Source organism: Haliotis cracherodii, unplaced genomic scaffold (assembly GCF_022045235.1).
Source record: "Haliotis cracherodii isolate W230 unplaced genomic scaffold, xgHalCrac1.p SCAF_7, whole genome shotgun sequence".
Taxonomy (NCBI): Eukaryota; Metazoa; Mollusca; class Gastropoda; order Lepetellida; family Haliotidae; genus Haliotis; species Haliotis cracherodii.
The window spans coordinates 59,526,490-59,552,231 of NW_027266330.1; the positions used below are offsets into that span (position 1 = coordinate 59,526,490).

At 42.6% G+C, this 25,742-nt stretch overlaps 1 protein-coding gene across 4 annotated transcripts in view; it reads right to left on the reverse strand.

Annotated features, from left to right (window-relative positions):
* Positions 1–25,742, reverse strand: part of LOC139448066 (glycogenin-1-like) — a 53,056-nt gene that overhangs the window by 15,748 nt on the left and 11,566 nt on the right. The window contains exons 2-8 of one of the 4 annotated variants that reach the window (XM_071229567.1): positions 17,736–17,877; positions 15,632–15,806; positions 13,540–13,702; positions 12,176–12,302; positions 9,828–10,008; positions 8,987–8,998; positions 2,502–3,023 (exon numbers count right to left, since the gene is read on the reverse strand). In XM_071229567.1, the coding sequence (XP_071085668.1) occupies positions 2,502–3,023; positions 8,987–8,998; positions 9,828–10,008; positions 12,176–12,302; positions 13,540–13,702; positions 15,632–15,806; positions 17,736–17,877 (1,322 nt within the window). The remainder of the gene's footprint in view (positions 1–2,501; positions 3,024–8,986; positions 8,999–9,827; positions 10,009–12,175; positions 12,303–13,539; positions 13,703–15,631; positions 15,807–17,735; positions 17,878–25,742) is intronic. The other 3 variants (XM_071229568.1, XM_071229569.1, XM_071229570.1) reach the window with 3 other exon arrangements.

A 25,742-nucleotide genomic window follows, 5' to 3' on the forward strand; every position in this document is an offset into this window, starting at 1 on the left:
ATCACAAGTACTAGCTGTTATGAACTCATTGTAATATAGTCCAACTCAATGTCAGCCTTGTATGATGTACACAGAAGAAAATACAGACTGTATGTGAACTTTGGCGTAGTATGGGGCGCCTATAAACATTACTTACAAACTGGCCTAGAAATTGGTCATACAAGTGGTGCCGAGTGAGTGAGTGAGTGAGTGAGTGAGTGAGTGAGAGTGATTTGGTTGGTTGGTTTTGGTGTTTAACGCCGCACTCGGCAATATTCCAGCTATATGATGGCGGTCTGTAAATAATCAAGTCTGGACCAGACAATCCAGTGATTAAAATCAGATCTAGTGGATAGAGCATCTCCCCATATGGTTGCTGGTTCGATCCCTGGCTTCATCATACCAAAAAATGTTATAAGATGCTACTTGTTATTTCATTAAGAGGATGAAGCAAGGACTGGTCAGTTTGGAGTCAGTCTACGGTATTAGCCCAGCCTAGAACACAGGTACAAGCAAGCAGACGTTCACTTCGCTGTGTCAGTGCAATAATCTTGAAAGTGACATTAAACCAATTTCCCTTCACGTACTCATTTATACAAAGTGTCACTCTCCATGGAGTGAGTGAGTGAGTGAGTGAGTGAGTGAGTGAGTTTGGTTTTACGCCGCTTTGAGCAATATTCAAGCAATATCATGACGGGGACACCAGAAATGGGCTTCACACATTGTACCCAAGTCAGGATTTGAACCCGGGTCTTCGGCGTGACGAGCGAACGCTTTAACCACTAGGCTACCCGACCGCCCCTACTCTCCATGGACAAGTGTTAATACTGGGGCTGGGATGATACACCAACTGTGCGATCTGATACATATCACGATACGTTGCTCACGATACTTACATGTGCTCTTATCTGTTGTGTGTAAGCCATCTGTTTCAAAGACAGAATAGCCAAAAAACTGGCACACTGACAATTTACTGTTGACAGTGTAAAGTGAGCACCGGATAAAATTATTTATGTTTCACTACTAATTTTCACTACTAATTAGTGTTTGGTGTAACGTTTATTAAAGCAAATATCTAAGGTATGAATCGATATGTCTTACTTTGCGACTGTGATCGACACTTGTATCGAGATAAAAAAAACAAACGTGAGTGAGTGTGAGTGAGTTGGGTTTAACGCCGCTTTTAACAGTATTACAGATATATTGCAGCATGTCAGCTTAATGTGGGAGGAAAGCCCGAAATGATGCAGGTCTCAGACGTTTACCACTTCAGTGAAACCCACAAGCACGGGTATGGTGCTGACACACCTAGAAACATAATCGGCGCGAATCGGGATTCGAACCCACAATCATAGGTTTCTGGCGAAAAACCCACAACCCCCCCCCCAAAAAAACAAACAAAAAACCTTGATACACAAATGCACTGATGTATCTTCCCACTACCAGTTAATACATCACTCTGGGTACATGCAACATGCACAGGAACACAGAACACAGCATGGTTATCAACAATAAGTCAGGAAAGTCTCAATATCATTCAATTCAGATCTTAGTTCTCGCTACCGCATAACAAAGATCTGAGGACATCCCATTAAGGGTCACGTCAGAACCACCTTTCATCCAACCAATCAGAGCGTCGCTTACCAGATCATGAAAGTGTTTTCTAATCATGCAACCACGAAATATTTAACACGGGGTATTCTGAACGACAGTTACGGGTTATATTATTATATTCATGCAATCTATAAGCCATTCCAGAATGTTCTTCTTATCGGTTTTAATTTTTTTAATCGATAATATGTCAAAATATGTTTCGAAGCGCAGCCACCAGTTTGAAACTAGTGTTGTAAAGCTGAAGAAAGCTGCCTCCTGATTGGCTAATGTCAATTTCTTGTCAGTCATTTCATTGGTCGGTCAAAATTTGTGAAAGGTCGTTCTGACGTGACCCGTAATGGGATGTCCTCAGATCTTTGTATAGCGGTAGCGAGAACTAAGATCTGATTTAAATGAGATTGGGAAAGTCTTCAATAATGGAAAAAGGGATCTTCAACAGAAAGAATTGATAAACTGAAATTAACCATATTTATCATCCAAATCTGGCCTCCACTAGAGATATTGCTTGGGTCAGACCAACAAAGGAGATATTGCTACAAAAAATTACATGCTTTGTACGCCATTGTGATGTCATCAGTCATCATGATGTCACAGTCAAATGACATAAATAATCTCTCCGCAGTCGAAAACTGAAAAACTTGGAGGAATGATTTTGGATGATAAATAAAATATTCCAAGTGTCTTTAGATATCAAATATGTCAACTCTTGTCAATAAAAGTTTAAAACGTCTCAGCAAGCATTTGAGTTTAAGACTTCCATGGACTTGTTGATATATTTGACATCAAATAACACTCAGGTGAGATTCTCTATATATATTTGTATTTAGCTTTGACACACTGCCAGAATGCCAAGTTATAATGTATGCGATTACAAACAAGCAGTATGTGTAAGCCATTTTCAAACTTACCAACAAAGTGCTATTAATAATATTGCCATTTTCATCCTCACTATCGACTGGGTGGGACCCATGACCTACGTCAGTCTCAAGGTCATCCAGGTCTTTAGCACCATGGCAACCACCAGAGCCCTCTAGTGACTCATCAGATGAACCAGCCTCATCTTTGACAGGGGTGTCGTCAACAGTGAGGGTTGATTCTAATTCGCTAGCAGAATAGAGATCCTTTGGTGGACCGTCGGGGTCAATTTGGGATAAAGGTGCTTCAGTATAATGTGTTTCTATGTTCATGTATAATCTAACTGGCTCGGATGAAATCTCAACAACACAAGGACCAGGGCCGCCATTGCTATCCCATGATCCCTCAGGATGGTGTGTTGCATCGTGGGAAGGAGGGGCATAGAAGACTTGGTCCAGTGTTGGTGGAACGTAAGGAAAGACAACTTGATAGGTGGGTTGTGAATGGGATTCGGAGTCGGGATGAGATGTTTCGTGTTGTTTTGATGACACGTACTCAAACCGTAAAAACGGCGTCTGTAAACAAACAGAGCGAGCTGCAATGCCATTTCATTTCCCTGGAGGAAATAATCACATTACCAAAGGGGAAAAATTGCATATGAAACATGGCTGGCAGTTGTTGTTTTTTCATTTTGGAGTAAATCATTTCATCTCATTTTGAATGTTTGTTTGTTTGTTTTGCACTCAGCAATATTCCAGCTATATGACGGCAGTCTGTAAAATCATCGAGTCTGGACCAGACAATCCAGTGATTGACATCATGAGCATCGATCCACGCAATTGGGATCGATGACATGCATCAACCAAGTCAGCGAGCCTGACCACCCGATCCTGTTAGTCGCCTTTTACAGCAAGCATGGGCTGCTGAAGACTTCTTCTACCCCGGAATCTTCACGGGTCTCATTTTGAATGGGTTGAGGGAAATTATGAAAGAGGTTGGAAACAATTGGGGTCAGTTGTTAAAAAGGAAGAAACTAACCAGAAGCAGGAGACTAAAAATATAGAAAAACAACATCGAACTACAACACTGTTAACCCTTTCAAACATGCCAGGAAGTGGACTCAAACCAGTCAAGAAATGTCAGGCTTTTTAAAATCGAGCATAATTTGTTCTCAATTTCATTCAAATCAGATCTTAGCTATCAGATCTCGCTATCGCTAAACAAAGATCTGAGGAAATCTCATTACGGGTCACATCAGCTTACAAGATTAGGAAAGTGATAGTCAGAACGTGTTTTCTGAACGACAGATATACAATCATGGACATCAATTAGACAATCCCGAATTTCCGTTTGTTAAGTTTTCAATTTTACAATCAATAGTTTTCAAAGCGTAGTCTGGAATGGGAGTTGCAAGGCTGGTTCCCGGATCCTCTGTTTAGTGTCGCTGCTATCCCTTCCCGCAGGAACGAATGGGAGCCAGTCTAAGAACTCGCCAGTTTGAAACTAGTGCCGAAAAGCTTAAGAAAGCTGTTTCTGATTAGCTAAGGTCAACTGCTTGTTTGTCATTTCACTGGTCGGTCAAAGTGACCTATAATGGAATGTCCTCAGAAATTTGTTATAATAGCAGAGCTCCAGATAAGCTGCGTATCTGCGTGAAATACGCATCAGAAATGCAGAAATACGCAGTAAAATATAATCCAAGCGTATCAAATACGCAACGAACATTACAGATACGCTACAAAAATAATATTTGTGCGTATCATCAAAATATTGTTAAGTAACCCTGCGTATTCGATTAGCAAAACTTATTTTGAAATTATAAACGGGCATTCCGTCAACCTTGCCAAACTCCACGATGACAGTCACATCATGATCATTTGCCATCACACTTTCGTGCGGAAGTATCGTGGTATTTCTAAGTCCTATAAAGCTCTCAAACCCACACGACACCAGTTTGCAGGGACTAGATGAGTAGTGTTTTTAAATATTTAACTTAAATACCCACATGTGTAAAAACTAGTGGGTAACAGAAATTTGAATACACAGATAGAATTACTGATACCCAATGATTTTAAAATGCATGGGTAAAATACCCACAACACCAAAAGCTTATCTGGAGCTCTGTAATAGTTTCCTACTATCACATTCCTGATCTTGTAAGCGACACTCTGATTGGTCGGATGAAAGGTCGATCAGATATGATCCGTAATGAGATGTCCTCAAATCTTTGGTTAGCGATAGCAAGAACTGAGATCTGACTTTAATGGGATTAAATTTGTTCCAGGTAGCAACATTGCACCACTGTATATCATGGTATACAAAATAGATATTGTGAGATTTTGATGTTAACATCCCAAACTTAAATTTGGAACAGATCTTGGCAAGGGAAGGGTTAACATACTTCACTATATATATGTTACAACATCGCACAACATCAACATGAATCAACAACTTTTTCACAACTGAAAAAAAAAGACGTCTAATTTTGCAAGTATTACAATTTCTAAACTATTCCACTAATTGTAGGATTTCCGAATGATGAAATGTAATGAATATGGTACGTCTTTCTTTCTTCAGTAAAATTTGCTTTGATTAGTCTGTTAATTCAACTCTTGTACCCTTGTTTAGAAAAAGAAAGGTTTAGAGTTATCTCCCTTCAAACAAGAAAACAAGAACAAGTTTAATGTTTAACCCCTGGGACGAAAAGTCCTAACAAAATAAAAACGTGGGATGAAAGCCTGTCGTAAACAATGGCAATATGAAAACGACCCTTGAAACATAGTCAGGGCAAACCGAGAGTTAAACCTATGATCATAGGCTCCTGACAAGCCAAAGGGACACAACTCTGCTCAGCGAATTGCGGCGCCTGCAACGACATGGTCACCTGTGCTCTCTACACTTGTCTGTAGACATACATTGAATGTTCCCCAGAACATGCCAACCCCCACCCTATCACTGCCATCCTTTCCCTTAAAGCACACACCAGCCATACCACATCACACGATCTAGCACACACCAGCCATACCACATCACACGATCTAGCACACACCAGCCACACCAATCTAGCACACACCAGCCACACCCCATCACACGATCTCTCCCTTCACAAGGGTATCACTGTCTTCAACAGAGTGAATGATTTGTTTGAGATTAACATAAGCATCGATCTATGTAATTGGGGGTCGATTACGTACATCGCCCAAGTCAGCGGCGTGACCATCTGATCCTGTTTGCCGTCTCTAACAACAAGAATAAACTGCTGAAGACCCGTGTCTTCACAAGTCCTGTGTTACATACATGATGGATGATTAATAGGGCTGGGACGACACCAACTGCGCCATCTGATACGTATCATGATACCTTGTTCATGATCTGATACAATGGATAAAATATAAATATTGACTTTTTCACTACTAATTAGTGTTTGGTGTAACAGCCATTAAAGTAAACATTTAGGGTATGAGTCGATATTTTTAACTTAGTGTGCGAAAATATCGTGATCCATCGATGCATCGGTGTATCATCCCACCACTATTGACTAATACACAATGCCAGTATGTACAGTGAATGAGTGAGTGAGTGAGTGAGTAAGTGGATGAGTGAGTGAATGAGAAAGTGAATGAATGAGTGGATGAATGAGTGAATGAGTGGATGAGTGAATGAGTGAATGAATGAGTAAGTGAGTGAATGAATGAGTGGATGAATGAATGAGTGGATGAGTGAATGAGTGAGTGAGTGAGTGAGTGAGTGAGTGAGTGATTAAGTGAGTGAATGAGTGGATGAATGATTGAATGAGTGGATGAGTGAATGAGTGAATGAATGAGTGAGTGAATGAATGAGTGGATGAATGAATGAGTGGATGAGTGAATGAGTGAGTGAGTGAGTGAGTGAGTGAGTGAGTGAATGTTATCTGATGGCATAGTCAGCAATAGTCAATGAGTCTGGACCAGACAAACTAGTGACTGAATATGAAGAACAAGTCTGACTACTTGATTCTCAGTAACCAGTGTTCATAATGAAGGTGTTGCCGGGGTCCCTGAAGTGGTGGAATCTGGGGCCTCCATAACCAAGAACTCCTCACATGTGAGTTAAGACAAGACCCTCTTGACGCTGATTCTTAATTCTGAACACAGCACAAGTGTGGGTTTAATAAACAGTCTCTCAGTGTAGGAATTTCCCATGATGCAGTGGTGTTGTGTAGGAATCTACCCATGATGCAGTGGTGTTGTGTAGAAATCTACCCATGATGCAGTGGTGTTGTGTAAGAATCTACCCATGATGCAGTGGTGTTCTGTAGAAATCTACCCATGATGCAGTGCTGTTGTGTATAAATCTACCCATGATGCAGTGCTGTCGTGTAGAATCTACCCAAGATGCAGTGCTATTCTGTAGAAATCTACCCATGATGCAGTGCTGTTGGGTATAAATCTACCCATGATGCAGTGCTGTTGTGTAGAAATCTACCCACGATGCAGTGCTGTTGTGTATAAATCTACCCATGATGCAGTGCTGTTGTGTAGAAATCTACCCATGATGCAGTGCTGTTGTGTATAAATCTACCCATGATGCAGTGATGTTGTGTAGAAATCTACCCAAGATGCAGTGCTGTTGTGTATAAATCTACCCACGATGCAGTGCTGTTGTGTAGAAATCTACCCATGATGCAGTGCTGTTGTGTATAAATATACCCAAGATGCAGTGATGTTGTGTATAAATCTACCCAAGATGCAGTGGTGTTGTGTAGAAATCTACCCAAGATGCAGCGATGTTGTGTAGAAATCTACCCAAGATGCAGCGATGTTGTGTAGAAATCTACCCAAGATGCAGTGTTGTTGTGTAGAAATCTACCCAAGATGCAGTGCTGTCGTGTAGAAATCTACCCAAGATGCAGTGCTCTGGTGTAGAAATCTACCCAAGATGCAGTGCTCTGGTGTAGAAATCTACCCAAGATGCAGTGCTGTTGTGGAGATATCTACCCAAGATGCAGTGATGTTGTGTAGAAATCTACCCAAGATGCAGTGTTGTTGTGCATAAATCTACCCATGATGCAGTGCTGTTGTGTAGATATCTACCCAAGATGCAGTGATGTTGTGGAGATATCTACCCAAGATGCAGTGATTTGAAGATATCTACCTCAGATGCAGTGTTGTTGTGTAGAAATCTACCCATGATGCAGTGATGTTGTGTAGAAATCTACCCATGATGCAGTGCTGTTGTGCAGATATCTACCCAAGATGCAGTGATGTTGTGGAGATATCTACCCAAGATGCAGTGATTTGAAGATATCTACCTCAGATGCAGTGTTGTTGTGTAGAAATCTACCCATGATGCAGTGCTGTTGTGTAGATATCTACCCAAGATGCAGTGATGTTGTGGAGATATCTACCCAAGATGCAGTGATGTTGTGTAGAAATCTACCCAAGATGCAGTGGTGTTGTGTAGAAATCTACCCAAGATGCAGTGGTGTTGTGGAGATATCTACCCAAGATGCAGTGATTTGAAGATATCTACCCATGATGCAGTGGTGTTGTGTAGAAATCTACCCAAGATGCAGTGTTGTTGTGTAGAAATCTACCCAAGATGCAGTGCTGTCGTGTAGAAATCTACCCAAGATGCAGTGCTGTCGTGTAGAAATCTACCCAAGATGCAGTGCTGTTGTGTAGAAATCTACCCAAGATGCAGTGCTGTTGTGTAGAATCTACCCATGATGCAGTGATGTTGTGTAGAAATCTACCCAAGATGCAGTGCTGTTGTGTAGAAATCTACCCAAGATGCAGTGTTGTTGTGTAGAAATCTACCCACGATGCAGTGCTGTCGTGTAGAAATCTACCCAAGATGCAGTGCTCTGGTGTAGAAATCTACCCAAGATGCAGTGCTGTTGTGTATAAATCTACCCAAGATGCAGTGCTGTTGTGTATAAATCTACCCAAGATGCAGTGTTGTTGTGTAGAAATCTACCCAAGATGCAGTGCTGTCGTGTAGAAATCTACCCAAGATGCAGTGCTGTCGTGTAGAAATCTACCCAAGATGCAGTGGTGTTGTGTAGAAATCTACCTAAGATGCAGTGCTGTCGTGTATAAATCTACCCAGGATGCAGTGCTGTTGTGTATAAATCTACCCATGATGCAGTGCTGTCGTGTAGAATCTACCTGTGATGCAGTGCTATTCTGTAGAAATCTACCCAAGATGCAGTGCTGTTGTGTATAAATATACCCACGATGCAGTGCTGTCGTGTAGAATCTACCTGTGATGCAGTGCTATTCTGTAGAAATCTACCCAAGATGCAGTGCTGTTGTGTATAAATATATCCACGATGCAGTGGTGTTGTGTAGAAATCTACCCACGATGCACTGTTGTGTAGAAGTTATGTGGAAATGTGCAGTGAGACATGTCAATCTAAGACAAAATATGCCCGGCCAGTGTGTTCTGATAGCTAGAAAAGAGTGGATATCTGGTGTTATTGCAGAGCGAACAGAAGAAGATATATATTTCTGAAGCTAGAAGATATATGTCCCTAATACATGAATAGTCAACTTACCGATGAGACACTCTGCAGCATTAACAAAAAAACAATCATGTGATGATCAGATGATATTGATTGAAAAAAGAAAGAAAAAATTACCAAATATTTTCCCTCGACTTTGCATAAGAATGATTTGACGCCGCTTTTAGCAATATTCCAGCAATAGCATGATGGGGGACACCAGAAATAGGCTTCACACATTGTACCCATGTTGGGAATTGAACCAGTGCCATCGGTGTGTTAAGTTAACACTTTAACCACTAGGTTACATCACTGTCCTCTTTGACTTTAAAAGCCACTCCATGCTCAGGCTAGACTTCATATTTTCTCAGCTAACAGACGTGTGTGAAAAGTCTGGGGCTGATTTCACAAAAGGACATTATTGTTCATGATGTCCGAGCATAGGGCCACATCTGTTTGTTGTTTAATGCCACACTCAGCAATATTCCAGCTATGTGACATACGCAAACCTTTACAATGAGCCTACCAGATCACGTTAGTTGCCTCTTACAACATCCATGGGTTGCTTAGATCAATTCTAACCAGGAATCCCAAAGATCTAGGACAGTCGTATCACTAAGATCACTTCGAATACGTTGTTCTCAACCCAATGATTGCACTAATCTCAACAAACATTACTTAACGTGATGGAAACAACCAAGACCTTTGTTTACATTCCCCGACAATGTGCATCAACATTTCAAACAATTAACATCTACAACATGCACAAATTCTTTCGAAAAAATATTTCAACACCAGAACTCTCATCCCACAGTTATGTGCTTATTCATGAAAACCCCTGCAGGGCCTCTATGGGTGCCTATGACCGTATATAAATGACAAGTCGATGACCTACCGCACTGGGGTCCAGTAAGGGTTGCACTGTCTGCATGAATAAACTCCACCATATTTGGAGAAATTCCTGGCTGTGTCCAGTGCCTGGAAGAGGCATCACTTCACCAGTAGCCGTGTTGAAAGCATGGTGCCATGGTTTCACGGCACCGATAAAATGAACTATCTTCACACGGTCTTTATATCTGAAAAGAAAAAAAGTGATGTGAAACTGCAGCGTAAGAAACTGGCACTAGTCCTTTAGTCCTTGCCAAACTGCCCATCATAAGGACAAGTGGACGAAAACAGGAAGTTTCTATCACTGGAACGTGTTTTTCATGTGAATATTTTACAACATTCTGCCTATGTATGGGTGGCCTGTATTGGGGATGGTTGGTTGGTTGGTTTGTTGTTTAACGCCGCACTCAGCAATATTCCAGCTATATGATGGCGATCTGTAAATAATCAAGTCTGGACCAGACAATCCAGTGATTGATAGCATGAGCATCGATCCACGCAATTGGGATAGATGACATGCATCAACCAAGTCAGCGAGCCTGACCACCCAATCCCGTCAGTCGCCTTTTACGACAAGCATAGTCACCTTTTATGGCAAGCATGAGTGTATTGGGGATGGTGTTGGCAGATCCGCCTTCTCTTAGCGTGAAGACAATCTAATGTGATGCAGATTCTTTATACTTTTGTTTGTTGTTAAATGCCATACTCAGCAAATTTAAGCTCTAGGAAGGCGGTCTGTAAATAATCGAGTCTGGATGAAACAAACAAGAGATTGACATCATGAGCATCGATCTACGCAATTGGGATACGATGACATGCATCAACCAAGTCAGTGAACCTGATCACCCGATCCCGCTAGTAGCCTTCTACCACAAGCATGGGTTGTTAAGAGCAATTCTAACCCGGATCTTGACTGGGATGATTGTGAAATGACTGAGTGTGATGACACACATTTGTTTGTGTTTGTTTATTCCAGCTAAACATACTAAATGAGGTGAGGTGAAATGGGGTTTAATGTCGCGTCCAAGATTATTGCACTTATATAGCGACATGCATTTACGTGTATGTGTGGCTGCTTGTACTAGTCCCGACTGATGCCGATTTATAGTGCTAGCTCACTAAGATACCATGCCGCAGTTAAACATGAATACCCCACTCAGACACAGTATACTGACTCCAAGCCGACCAATGCCCCTTAATGCCGAGCGCCAGACAGGGTAACAACAATTACCATCTTTTAACGTCTTTTGCAACGACGCGGCCGGGTATCGAACCCCAGACCATCCGCTCTACGGGCTGACGCTCTACCACTAGACCATGGAGACAGTCTCATACTAAATGATGGCAGCACACATCAAGTCATCAAGTCTGACAACGGATCCATTCAGTTGCTTCTTACGACAACCACACTTCACTGGGTATCGTTTCTAACCCGCAGTTCCCACTGGGACACATATTCCTGAGGCAAGAGTGTCCACACACCTATATCAAAGTCTATGTTGATTTTGGAAAACATCTGCTGATTGGACTATCGATATTTGAGATAGGCCTTTCCTAAGCGTGTCTGTTTGACCACAGAAGAGTCGTCATGAAAGGGCAAGGGTGAATGCTATACATATAATTACTCACGACCAGGTCAATATGCAAAAACAAGGACTCTCGGACCCGACCCCTTCGGGGAACTCAGTCAGGTCAGGTCAGGTCAGGTCATTTCAGGGGTCATGTCCTCAGGTCCTTGTTTTCGTATATTGACCTTGTCAAGAGTAATCATTCGTTTAGTTATACCGAAGTACAAAGTCTTTAACCATGTTAACCTGTCCTGTGAAACGTTCATACCAGACGAGTCAATGTTCATCATGTGACAAGTCAAGACTGATCATGAGACGAGTCAATATTCGAGGTCAGTGTCAGTCACATGATTTCGGGGTCTACATTGCAATATATTGTTTCGTCACGTGGTACGACTTAACCATTGGAATTGCAAGATTCTTAATAGAGATATAACACTTGACTTTAATGTAAGCTAGTGGACACACTTGCCAGCGGGAAGAGTGAGAGTTGGGTTTAACGCCGCTTTTATCAGTATTCCAGTTATACCACGGCGTGTCAGCTTAATGTGGGAGGAAAGCCCGAAGTGATGCAGGTTTACCACTTCGGTGAAACCCACGAGCACGGGTATGGTACTGACAAACCTTGAAACATAATTGGGGCGAACCAGGATTCAAACCCACAATCATAGGTTCCTGGCGTGACCAAGGGACGCAACTCTGCACAGCGAATCACGGTGCCTTAGACGACTGGGCCACCCGTGCCCCCGCCGCGGGAAGAATATAGGGCTTTGGTTGACAAACTTACTGTTTAAATGCTGGTAGGTAGCTGTAGAATGCCTGAGACACAACGTTGTAGATAAAGGGAAGGTGCTTCGCTATATCCTGTGTCGCCCAGTCATGGAAATACAGATTTAATAGACCCTGGTCACCGCCTGGGAACAAAATGAAAATGATCTCTTATTGCCTCTTATGACAATCATGTTACATCAAGGTGAAGTGAAATGGGGTTTAATGTCGCCTCCAAGATTATTGCACTTATATAGCGACGTGCATGTACGTGTATGTGTTTGTGTGGCTGCTTGTACTAGTCCCGACTGATGCCGATTTATAGCTAGCACACTGAGATACCATGCCGCAGTTTAACATGAATACCCCATTCAGACACAGTATACTGACTTCGAGCCGACTTGTTTTAGCCCCTTAATGCCAAGCACCAAACAGCGTTACAACAAGTACCATCTTTTAACGTCTTTTGGTATGACGCGGTGGGGATCGAACCCCGGACCTTCCGCTCTCCGGGTGGGCGCTCTACCACTAAACCACGGAGGAGGTCCATGTTACACCAAGTTCTACATATTATTCTCACATCGTGGATATATTGCTGTGCTGCCATTGCTGCCAGTACAAGTTTTTTTAATTGTTGTTTAACGCCGCACTCAGCAATATTCCAGCTACATGACGGCCGTCTGTAAATAATCGAATCTGGACCAGACAATCCAGTGATTGACATTATGAGCATCGATCCGAGCAATAATATAGTACTATCGAAGCAATATTTGTGGATTTTCTTTTGTTAAAACCCAAATTTCCAAATCAAGGTGGTAAAGAAATGTAGTCGAGATGTTTCAGAAAACTGACATCTGATTGTCAGAATGAAGGAAGTTATATATTTCATATTATTCTCATATTATTCTCATATTATTGATATAGTATCACTGTGAAGAGATTTGCAACACCCTATTAGTTCATTACCTCTCGTACATCTAGTCGGGGATTACAGTTGTGGTTGAAATAATTATAAAACCCGACAAGACAGTCGGGTCTTCAGAGTTAACTGCCCACAGTCAGACATTATAAATCGATTCAGTTGAAATAATCCTTACAATTACTTGAGAATCTACAAGGAGTTACAATAAAACTGAATACGTAAGTTGGCTTAAAATTATCTGCCTGACAGTCAGGCAGACAGAGGAAAATATCATGCAGCCCGTCTTAAAAGTTACCAGCCATGAGCAGTCGGGCAGTCAGTTATTTTGGACTCTAATTGTGGTGCAGGTTAAAGATGTCTAACATCTTGATGATCATCAAATCCTGGTATTGGTAAGGGAAGCAACTCATTGCTGACTGTAACAAAGGTGACAAGAGAATAAACAAATCAATCCTCCTTACCATCGAAAGTTCCCTGTGTCATCGCAAACTGTACAAGAGCACAATATGTTTCCAAACTGGGTACCAGCACGAAAACACCGGAGTTAAAACAGTCGGGCCAACCGGCATCGGGGGCTGCTGAGAGCTCGTCGCGGTCGAACAATTCATCAACATTTTGTAGTACCTGAAACATCATCACCATTGTCATCATTAAAAACATCTTCATCTGCATCAAAACCATCAACACCTCAACTGTACACGACTTGGTGCAATATCATTGTCGTATAATGACAGCCGGAAGGTGAGAGCTACTGGGGGAGCAAGAAAGTTTAGAGCTATTGAGAGAGCAAGAAAGTGAGAGCTATTGAGAGAGAAAGTGAGAGCTATTGAAAGAGCAAGAAAGTGAGAGCTTTTGAGAGAGAAAGTGAGAGCTATTGAGAGAGCACGAAAGTGAGAGCTATTGAGAGAGCACGAAAGTGAGAGCCATTGAGAGAGCAAGTGAGAGCTATTGAGAGAGAAAGAAAGTGAGAGCTATTGGGAGAGCAAGAAAGTGAGAGCTATTGGGAGAGCAAGAAAGTGAGAGCTATTGAGAGGCAAGAAAGTGAGAGCTATTGAGAGAGCAAGAAAGTGAGAGCTATTGGGAGATCAAGAAAGTGAGAGCTATTGAGAGAGCAAGAAAGTGAGAGCTATTGAGAGAGCAAGAAAGTAAGAGCTATTGGGAGATCAAGAAAGTGAGAGCTATTGAGAGAGCAAGAAAGTGAGAGCTATTGAGAGAGCAAGAAAGTGAGAGCTATTGAGAGAGCAAGAAAGTGAGAGCTATTGAGAGAGCAAGAAAGTGAGAGCTATTGAGAGAGCATAAAAGTGAGAGCTATTGAGAGAGCAAGAAAGTGAGAGCTATTGAGAGAGCAAGAAAGTGAGAGCTATTGAGAGAGCAAGAAAGTAAGAGCTATTGGGAGATCAAGAAAGTGAGAGCTATTGAGAGAGCAAGAAAGTGAGAGCTATTGAGAGAGCAAGAAAGTGAGAGCTATTGAGAGAGCAAGAAAGTGAGAGCTATTGAGAGAGCATAAAAGTGAGAGCTATTGAGAGATCAAGAAAGTGAGAGCTACTGGGAGAGCAAGAAAGTGAGAGCTATTGAGAGCAAGAAAGTGAGAGCTATTGAGAGAGCAAGAAAGTGAGAGCTATTGAGAGCAAGAAAGTGAGAGCTATTGAGAGCAAGAAAGTGAGAGCTATTGAGAGAGCAAGAAAGTGAGAGCTATTGAAAGAGCAAGAAAGTGAGAGCTATTGAGAGAGCAAGAAAGTGAGAGCTATTGAGAGAGCATAAAAGCAACAGCATGAGTGAGAACAAGAAAGCAAGATCGACAGAATCATCCAAGTCAACAGGGTCAACATCAACATTGTCTTGTTAGCCTGTAAATAAATCAAATCTGGACCAGACAATCCAGTGGTAGATATTATGAGCAACGATCCATGTTCAACTCAAAAGAAGTTAAGGAACACCCAATTTTTCATATGGCAATAGATAATATTCCATGTCTTTTGAGTACTACGAGTGAAAAGACCAATAAAGGGGTGTTTAAGCAACTTGAATCTAATTTGAGACTGCAAATTGTCCTGAGGCCTGTCCCCTTAACATTTGTTTGTTTGTTTGTTTGTTTGTTAGTTGTTTAACGCCACACTCAGCAATATATGACGTCCATCTGTAAATCATCAAGTCTGGATCAGGCAATCCAGTGATTGATATCATGAGCATCGATCTTCTCATTTGGGATATGTTGACATGCACCAACCAAGTCAGCGAGCCTAATCTCTTACAACAAGCATAGTCGCCTCTTACAGGAGTAAGGAGTAAGTATGGTTTTACGCTGCTTTTAGCAATATTCCAGCAATATCACGGCGGGGGACACCAGAAATGGTTTCACATGTTATACCCATTTCGGGAATCGAACCCGGGTCTTCAGCGTGACGAGCGAACGCTTTAACCACTGGGCTACCCGACCGCCCCCTCCTCTTACAGGAAGCATGGGTTGCTGAAGACCTATTCTGCCCCAGATCATCACAGGTTTAAACATTTGTAAGTATGGCAGGACATGAGAGAATAAAAACATGTTCCTACCAGAGTATCAGCATCCATAAAAACACACTTGTCGTACTGCGTGAGTCGCCAACAGTGCAGCTTGGTTAGAGTACAGCTGAGATCGGGGCGACCCAGAAGCTGCAGGTTTACAGCATCGTTACTGTCGAAAACGTTCACCTCATTCACCAGGTCAAATACTCGGCCCAACTGGTCTCTGAAACCAACATTACAATAGTTGAAGATATTAGTTTGTGTCCGGGGTGGTACAGATAATTATAGTGTGAGAAAAATACACAATCCCAGGGGTTTATCAAGACCTGCTAAGAGGCCAATGTCTACAACCAATGTCATTCAAATAAATTCCTTTGTAGAGGTAACCATAAGTCCTGCACCATGACTGTGGAATATATTTATTTTATGAAGAAAAAAATATCTATAAAATACAAAAGCAAGTCTTGCAAGCGCTAGCTAGCTCTATTTAATCAACATAGGGAAGTCAAGAAGGATATTGTGTGCTATAAAATTTCGGGGACTAAATGTTAGTCCAATTATCAATATCCCCTACTCAATTATCAATATCCCAAATCAAATTATAAATATATCACCCACCCAGCCATCAATATCCCCTACCCAATTATCAATATCCCCCATCCAATTATCAATATTTGCCCCCCCCCCATCAAAATCCCCTCCCCAACCATCAATATCCCCCACCCAACCATCAATATCCTCCACCCACCCACAAATATCCCCTACCCAACCATCAATATCCCCCACCAACCTTCAATATCCCCCACCCAACCATCAATATCCCCTACCCAACCATCAATATACCCTACCCAACCATCAATATCCCCCCACCCAACCATCAATATCCCCTACCCAACCATCAATATCCCCCACCCAACCATCAATATCCCCCACCCAACCTTCAATATCCCCCCACCCAACCTTCAATATCCCCCCACCCAACCATCAATATCCGCCCACCCAACCATCAATATCCCCTACCCAACTATCAGTATCTCCCACCCAACCATCAATATCCCCCATCAACCTTCAATATCCCCCCACCCAACCATCAATATCCCCCACCCAACCATCAATATCCCCTACCCAACCATCAATATCCCCCACCCAACCATCAATATCTCCCACCCAACCATCAATATCCCCCCACCCAACCATCAATATCCCCCCACCCAACCATCAATATCCCCCCCACCTAACCATGAATATCCCCCCACCTAACCATCAATATCCCCCCACCTAACCATCAATATCCCCCCACCTAACATCAATATCCCCCCCCACCTAACCATCAATATCTCCCCCCACCTAACCATCAATATCTCCCACCCAACCATCAATATCCCCTACCCAACCATCAATATCCCCCACCCAACCATCAATATCCCCCACTCAACCATCAATATCCCCCACCCAACCATCAATATCCCCCACCCAACCATAAATATCCCCCCACCCAACCATCAATATCTCCCACCTAACCATCAATATCCCCCACCCAACCATCAATATCTCCCACCCAACCATCAATATCCTCCCCACCTAACCATCAATATCCCCCACCCAACCATCAATATCTCCCACCTAACCATCAATATCCCCTACCCAACCATCAATATCCCCCACCTAACCATCAATATCCCCCCAGCTAACCATCAATATCTCCCACCTAACCATCAATATCTCCAACCCAACCATCAATATCCCCTACCCAACCATCAATATCCCCCACCCAACCATCAATATCCCCCTACCCAACCATCAATATCTCCCACCTAACCATCAATATCCCCCACCCAACCATCAATATCCCCCACCTAACCATCAATATCCCCACCTAACCATCAATATCTCCCATCTAACCATCAATATCCCCTACCCAACCATCAATATCCCCCACCCAACCATCAATATACCCTACCCAACCATCAATATCCCCCCACCTAACCATCAATATCCCCCACCTAACCATCAATATCCCCTACCTAACCATCAATATCCCCCCCACCTAACCATCAATATCCCCCACCCAACCATCAATATCCCCCATCCAACCATCAATATCCCCTACCTAACCATCAATATCCCCATTCTTTAACCATGTCATACCCACCTCATTGACTGTGTAACTCCATCCGTTACCATGACAACCAGTTTCCGTGTTGTTTCCACGCGACGGAGGGAATTCCCCAAGATGAGACATCCCAAGGCATATGTGTCATTTGTTGCCAAGGTAACAAAAGCTTCTTTTTCCGCTGAAAACAAAACAGATCATATTAGCCAAAAAACATTATGTTTTACTCCCATATGGCACGTGTATGTTCACTCGCTATTCCACCAATATCATGTATGTTTGAATATTGATGTAGGAGGGACTTGTCAGAACCAAACCTCATCAACAATATACTATATATATATATATATATATATATATATATATCACCGATGAAGGTATAAGACTTCAACCAATTCTTTGAAACCCTTGAATCTTAGGTACATAATTGGTGACGGTGAAGGTGAATTTGGGTTTAACGTCGCACCCAAGATTATTGCACTTATATAGCGACGTGCATGCACGTGTGTGCATGGTGTGTGTGGCTGTTTGTACTAGTCCAAACTGATGCTGATTTATAGTGCTAGCACACTGAGATACCATGACGCAGTTTAACATGACGCCCCACTCAGACACAGTATACTGCCTCCGAGCCGACCAGTCCTTGTTTTAGCCCCTTAATGCCGAGCGCCAGACAGGGTAACAACAAGTACCATCTTTTAACGTCTTTTGGTATGACCCAGCCGGGGAGGCACACAATTGAGTCGAACCATGATTAGAATCTCCATCCTAGGTTTCTGGCATGTATAAATTTGATATTTGCAGAAGAAAAGGGCAGCTAAAGTCACCCAATTCATTATGGTAGTTTTAATCAGTTATATAGTTACAACTGATGGAACATCTTCAAAGTAGACAAATTGCAAGGGCAGATCCAGCATTTTTTAAAAGGGAGGGTTCCAAAATATCAAAATCTTCTCTCAGACATTACTGCCTTCAACATACTACATTTGGCTTCCAAGAAAGGAGGAGGGGTGATGGGGAGTCCGGACACCCTGAAACCCCCTCTAGATCTTCCTATGACATGTAATTGACTGATTACAAGACGCTTCTTTCAACACTATTCCAGCTATATCACGGCGTGTCAGCTTAATGTGGGAGGAAAGCCCCAATTGATGCAGGTCTCAGACGTTTACCACTTCCGTAAAACCCACGAGCACGGGTATGGTGCTGACAAACCTAGAAACATTATTGAATCCACAATCATAGGTTTCTGGCGTGCCCAAGGGACACAACTCTGCACAGAGAATGGCGGCGCCTTAGTAGACTGGGCCACCCGTGCCCCCCGTGCCATAAGAGGCAACTAAAAGGGATCAATGGGCCCACTTGCACAAAGTGATCTTAGTGCTAAGATGATCGTAACTCGCATTCTTTAACATAGGCTTACGATAGACATCTTGCTAAGATCGGCTTGTGCAAGTGGGCCCAGATGGTCATCCTCGCTGACTTGTTTGATGCATGTCATCATATCTCAACTGCACGGATCGATGCTCATGATGTCAATCCCTGGACTGTCTGGTCCAGACTCGATTACTTACAGACCGTCGCATATAGCTGGAATATTGCTCAGTGCGGCGTTAAACAACAAGAAAGAAAGAAGTAATATACAAAGCTAAGAATGCTAAAAACTATTAACAGTTAACCATGTACCACGGTTACCCCAGTTACACTTAGTTTGGAATCCTGGAGAAATCCACGATACTTCCACTGTCTTCCAGACACTTGTTTTTTAAATACAGCCTGTTATTTACATACCGCCATGATTTAAGGTAATACTGCCGACTGTGAATAAAAATATACACGGCTTCTGCAAGTGAGACTGCCATGGTAACGAATAGGAATTGGCTGACATTGCAAAATATGTGTCAGGTATTCTGCTACTTATTAACAACTACCTGGATCAGTGTGTTTTATCAACATGCTCTTCATTGCTTTTGGGGGTAGAACATGAAAAAATATTCCATAGCAACTATTTACAACTCAGACAGCTATTCACAACCTGGGACCATGGCCAACTCTTGGTGCAGGTGGTGAAACTATCATCTAAAATATTCCTGCTGTAGGTCCACAGATACAATGTCTATATTGTAGAGGTTGGGTGAGGTGAGGTGAGGAGTGGTGAGGTGAGGAGTGGCGTGGAGTGGGGTGAGGTGAGGTGAGGAGTGGCGTGGAGTGGGGTGAGGTGGGGTGAGGAGTGGTGAGGTGAGGAGGGGCGTGGAGTGGGGTGAGGTGAGGTGCGGTGAGGTGAGGAGTGGCGTGGAGTGGGGTGAGGTGAGGTGCGGTGAGGTGAGGAGTGGCGTGGAGTGGGGTGAGGTGAGGTGAGGTGTGGCGTGGAGTGGGGTGAGGTGAGGAGTGGCGTGGAGTGGGGTGAGGTGAGGTGAGGTGTGGCGTGGAGTGGGGTGAGGTGAGGAGTGGCGTGGAGTGGGGTGAGGTGGGGTGAGGTGGGGTGAGGTGGGGTGAGGTGACGTGAGGTATAGGGCTGGGACAAGTCCTGGGTACCCACCCCTCTATTACTCTACTCTACTCTACTCTACCCCACCCCACCCCACCCTACAAAACTATCTGGTCTACATACACTGAAGTTGACTGACATATGGGTGCATAGTCAGAAAGAAATGTGAACATTAGTGACCGGTAGTGAAACCATTGGGTTCCAGATAATCTTTAAACAGTCTATCATGTGACTAACCACGGGTCTGGGTAGTCCTGTAGGTACCCCGGGTTACCCCTCCCAGCCCTAGTATGGTTAAATGTAAGGTCTTTACTGTCATGTTATCAATTATATAGTGACATGATGCATGTACGAGTGTGTGTGTGTCCCTGTTGGAGCATCTGCTTGTATTACTCTGTACTATACCGACTCTGAGCTGACCAGTACTCGTTTTATCTCCTTAATACCGAGCAGGGTCACAGCAAATACCATCTTTTAACATGTTTAACATCTATTTGTATGATGCGGCCGGGGATCTATCCCCCTAACTTCCACTGTCCATTAGACCATGGAGGCGGTCATAGGGTCAAGGAACAGATTACAAATACTTAGTAATTCACAGCTCGCTACACAAGGATTCAGTGGACGTACCAAGGCTGTATTGAATACACACAAAAGAAATTGTGATACACATCACAAATACGAGCTAACTAATCATGCTAATACAAATAATCAGGATAATTATTCAAGAATACCATGATATTGTCTTCTGTATAATATTTTGTTTGTTTGTTGATTAACGCCGCACTCAGCAATATTCCAGCTATATGATGGCGGTCTGTAAATAATCGAGTCTAGACCAGACAATCCAGTGATTGACATCATGAGCATCGATCCACGCAATTGGGATCGATGACATGCATCAACCAAGTCAGAGAGCCTGACCACCCAATCACGTTAGTCGCCTCTTACGACAAGCATAGTCACCTCCTACGGCAAGCATGGGTTACTGAAGACCAATTCTACCCCGGATCTTCACGGTTTCTGTATAACTGTGGTATAATATACAACATAATGTCAAAATGCTTACTCCATACACTGCTATTGAAAATTCAGAAGAAGAGACACTGAAATCTATCATCTATCCCCGCAACCACAACCACACACATACAGACTGGCCTATTATGCAACATGTTTTTCTTGTATCAATCATGCATGAATTCACTACAAAAAAAAATATTTTTTTTCAAATGTTCGCTTCACACATGTATGATAAATGGGAGTGGAAGGAACATAAATGTCTACCTCTCATTTCGTCAGCAGCAGTCTGTGCAACATCTTCTCTGTGCGCAAGCACTCAACTGTCTCAAGGCATATGTAGATGTTAGTGTTAACATGTGGACTCTCAGCTGAGCGTAACACACCAGCAAAATATGACTGGAGTCAGTCTGGAGCAGGTCGCATGGCACAAGGCCGTGCACATGGATTTATCCCCACCAGCTCAGAGGTCGATATGTAGCCTCAAGTGAGTGAGTGAGTGAGTGAGTGAGTGAGTGAGTGAGAGAGTAAGTTAACGCCACTATCAACCATATTCCAGTTATATCACGGCATGTTAGGTTGATGTTAGCCCACTATCATAGGTTTCTGGTGTGCTCTAGGGACGCACTTCAGGGCAGACAACTTTGCCTAAAGTTTGAGCATATGTCAATAAAAATTCCCATGTTGGAATTAAAAATTTGCCAAATCATGTTAATGCTTTGCAGTCGTCACTTGCAACAGGACCAAAAAACAAGAAACAAAAAGCCATAATGTTTAGTTTTACAATTTGGCATTGACTAAAATGTCGAAATATCCCTGAATATATGGAAATAAGCAAAAAATCCAAGATTACCATTTCCCCCCGAACTTGTCAGCCAAGGGCACTTAGTTTGAAATACCAGATAAATCTCTGGTGCACCACAATTCTTGATGGCCAGATTCCTGATTTCAGGGTTTTCAATTAAAAATGTAAATATAAGCAAGTACCATGCCAACTTGGTCATATATCTATATAGGTATTGAGAAGGAGTGTCAGGGGTCATGAATTATTTTTATTCACTGTACACATTTAAAGAAACTCGTCACTACAAAAACTATCTTTACAAACAACTTTTTTGTTCAGTAAACATGGCATATCTGTCTGTCTGAATATATCATTGATCTATTTCTGAACAGGCAGAATGTTGCCACAGTTGACTAAATCAATTCTAAGCAACGTAGCCCCACATAGAGTCATTCCACGACAAGCGGCAGATTTATGAGGTCACACCACAAGGCAAAAACTGTGACTGGGGAGAGGCCGAAACTGACCCCCCCACTCAGGTCCACGCAAGCAATGGCTAAGTAAACATGGTAAACAGCAGTATGATAATTACCAATGACCCCAAACAATTCAGCTGAATATGTGTACACCTGGATACACCTACACCTGAATGTACTCCCAAATGCAATGTACACCAGAATGCTACCTACACCTGAATGTACTCCCAAATGGTACCTACACCTGAATGTGCTCCCAAATGCAATGTACACCAGAATGCTACCTACACCTGAATGTGCTCCCAAATGCAATCTACACCAGAACACTACCTACACCTGAATGTGCTCCCAAATGCTACCTACACCTGAATGTACTCCCAAATGCAATCTACACCAGAACACTACCTACACCTGAATGTTCTCCCAAATGCAATGTACACCAGAATGCTACCTACACCTGAATGTTCTCCCAAATGCAATCTACACCAGAATGCTACCTACACCTGAATGTTCTCCCAAATGCAATGTACACCAGAATGCTACCTACACCTGAATGTTCTCCCAAATGCAATGTACACCAGAACGCTACCTACACCTGAATGTGCTCCCAAACGCAATCTACACCAGAACACTACCTACACCTGAATGTTCTCCCAAATGCAATGTACACCAGAACACTACCTACACCTGAATGTGCTCCCAAATGCTACCTACACCTGAATGTACTCCCAAATGCAATCTACACCAGAACACTACCTACACCTGAATGTTCTCCCAAATGCAATGTACACCAGAATGCTACCTACACCTGAATGTTCTCCCAAATGCAATCTACACCAGAATGCTACCTACACCTGAATGTTCTCCCAAATGCAATGTACACCAGAATGCTACCTACACCTGAATGTTCTCCCAAATGCAATGTACACCAGAACGCTACCTACACCTGAATGTGCTCCCAAACGCAATCTACACCAGAACACTACCTACACCTGAATGTTCTCCCAAATGCAATGTACACCAGAATGCTACCTACACCTGAATGTTCTCCCAAATGCAATCTACACCAGAATGCTACCTACACCTGAATGTTCTCCCAAATGCAATGTACACCAGAATGCTACCTACACCTGAATGTTCTCCCAAATGCAATGTACACCAGAACGCTACCTACACCTGAATGTGCTCCCAAACGCAATGTACACCAGAACGCTACCTACACCTGAATGTACTCAATAACTCCTTGATTTTTATGCTTATTTCCAACTGCAAAGTATTATTTATCACAACTACAGATGGGTGAGCATGGTAAGTATGCAGTCGTCCCCCCCCAACTCCATTAACTGGCCCTCTCAAGAATGTACATGTACCGTGTTACCTAATATCCATGTGTAACGCTACACTACAGAACGCACTTACTGAATGGGGGCACAGACTGCTGACCTAACAACCATTCATACAAGTATGAATGTAGATTGTGCCACTTAAGCACTGGACTGGCCGGCTTCCAGCTCAGACTACAGCAGCAAGCAACACACACCACTGGCAGGAGTTTCCTGAACTTTCCACAAAGCTTTTTCCCCTTTGAATTAATTAGTAACCTAATAACGTACCATACACATGATACAAGCACAACTGTTTTTAATCTCTTAGCACCGAAACTATCTATCGTAGGGATGTTTAGGCCGGACTATCATATATGTTTGTTTGTTTATTTTGTTTGTTCGTTGTTTAAAGCAGCACTCAGTAATATTTCAGCTATATGACTGTAGTCTGTAAATAATTATTCTGGACCAGACAATACAGTGATTGACATCATGAGCAGTGCTTACATGCACAGTGAGTGAGTATGGTTTTACGCCGATTTTAGCAATATTCCATATCAAGGTGGGGGACATTGTACCCATGTCGGGAATCGAACCTGGGTCTTTGGCATGATGAGCGAACGCTTTAACCACTTGGCTACCCGACCACCCCCTTACATGTACAGGGTTTACGGGATGCACAAATGTAGAGAATGGATGCAGAAAAAATGTATTGTACAGGTACAATAATGCATGTATCAACCAGGTCAGCGAGCTTGACCACCCGGTCCCGTACAAGCATGGATTGCTAAAGACCAATTCTAACCCTGACTTTCATGTGTATATCATACAGAGCTACAGATAAGCAGCGTATTAGCGTAAAATACCCCAAAAAATATTTAAAACCCAATTACTTTCAATTAACTTGTGTACAGAAACACAAGCATTAAATGAAAAAATCAAAAGTTTAATAACAGCAAGCGTAAATTACCCAATGAAGCTTTTTCAGCATGCGTACAAAGGAGCTAATTTCTGAAACACAATCATGAGCTAATTTACTTCTGAGTCAAGCCTATATTTAGAACGGCTATATACATCAAACATTATTTCATTTTTTATAAATCTGAAAATGTTCACTAATTTTGGTAAAAAAAACCCAATAGAGTGATGAATAGGTGAGTGAAAAATATTGGTTACCCAATGAAAAATGTAATAACCCAATTAAAATAGAGTGAGTGAGTGAGTGAGTTGGGCTTAACGCCGCTTTTAACATTATTCGAGTTATATCACGGCGTGTCAGCTTAATGTGGGAGGAAAGCCCAAAGTGATGCAGGTCTCAGACGTTTACCACTTCCGTTAAACCCACGAGCACGGGTATGGTGCTGACAAACCTAGAAACATAATTGGGGAGAACCGGGATTTGAACCCACAATCATAGGTTTCTGGTGTGCCCAAGGGATGCAACTTTGCACAGTGAATTGCGGCGCCTTAGACGACTGGGCCACCCGTGCCCCCCAATGAGTAAAGTAAAAACTCAAAAATCTCTGGTCATATATCATGCACTGGTATATGACCTACATCATAAGTCCATGAAAAAAACAAAAGTTTTTCACTCCCATAAATACAGCATAGCTCCATATTAAACAATTGTGATGAAGTCACACTAATGTTGTCACAGTTGTCTCTGAGCCAGGAATTCACAGGCGATCTTGAACGAGCATAACATGAAGAAGTAGAAGAAATCACTTAATTCAGTTGATTCTGGAATTCTCATGATTTCTCCATTACAAAACCTACCTTGTCGTGGGTCCTGCATGGTCAATACTAACAGTAACATCTCATTCTATGTGGGAAACAGATTTATACCCTCCACAAATACAACACAGTACAACACCTACCTTTTCCTGCGTCCTGCATGGTCAATACTAACAGTAACATCACATATAACTCGGGGAAACAGATTTATACCCTCCACAA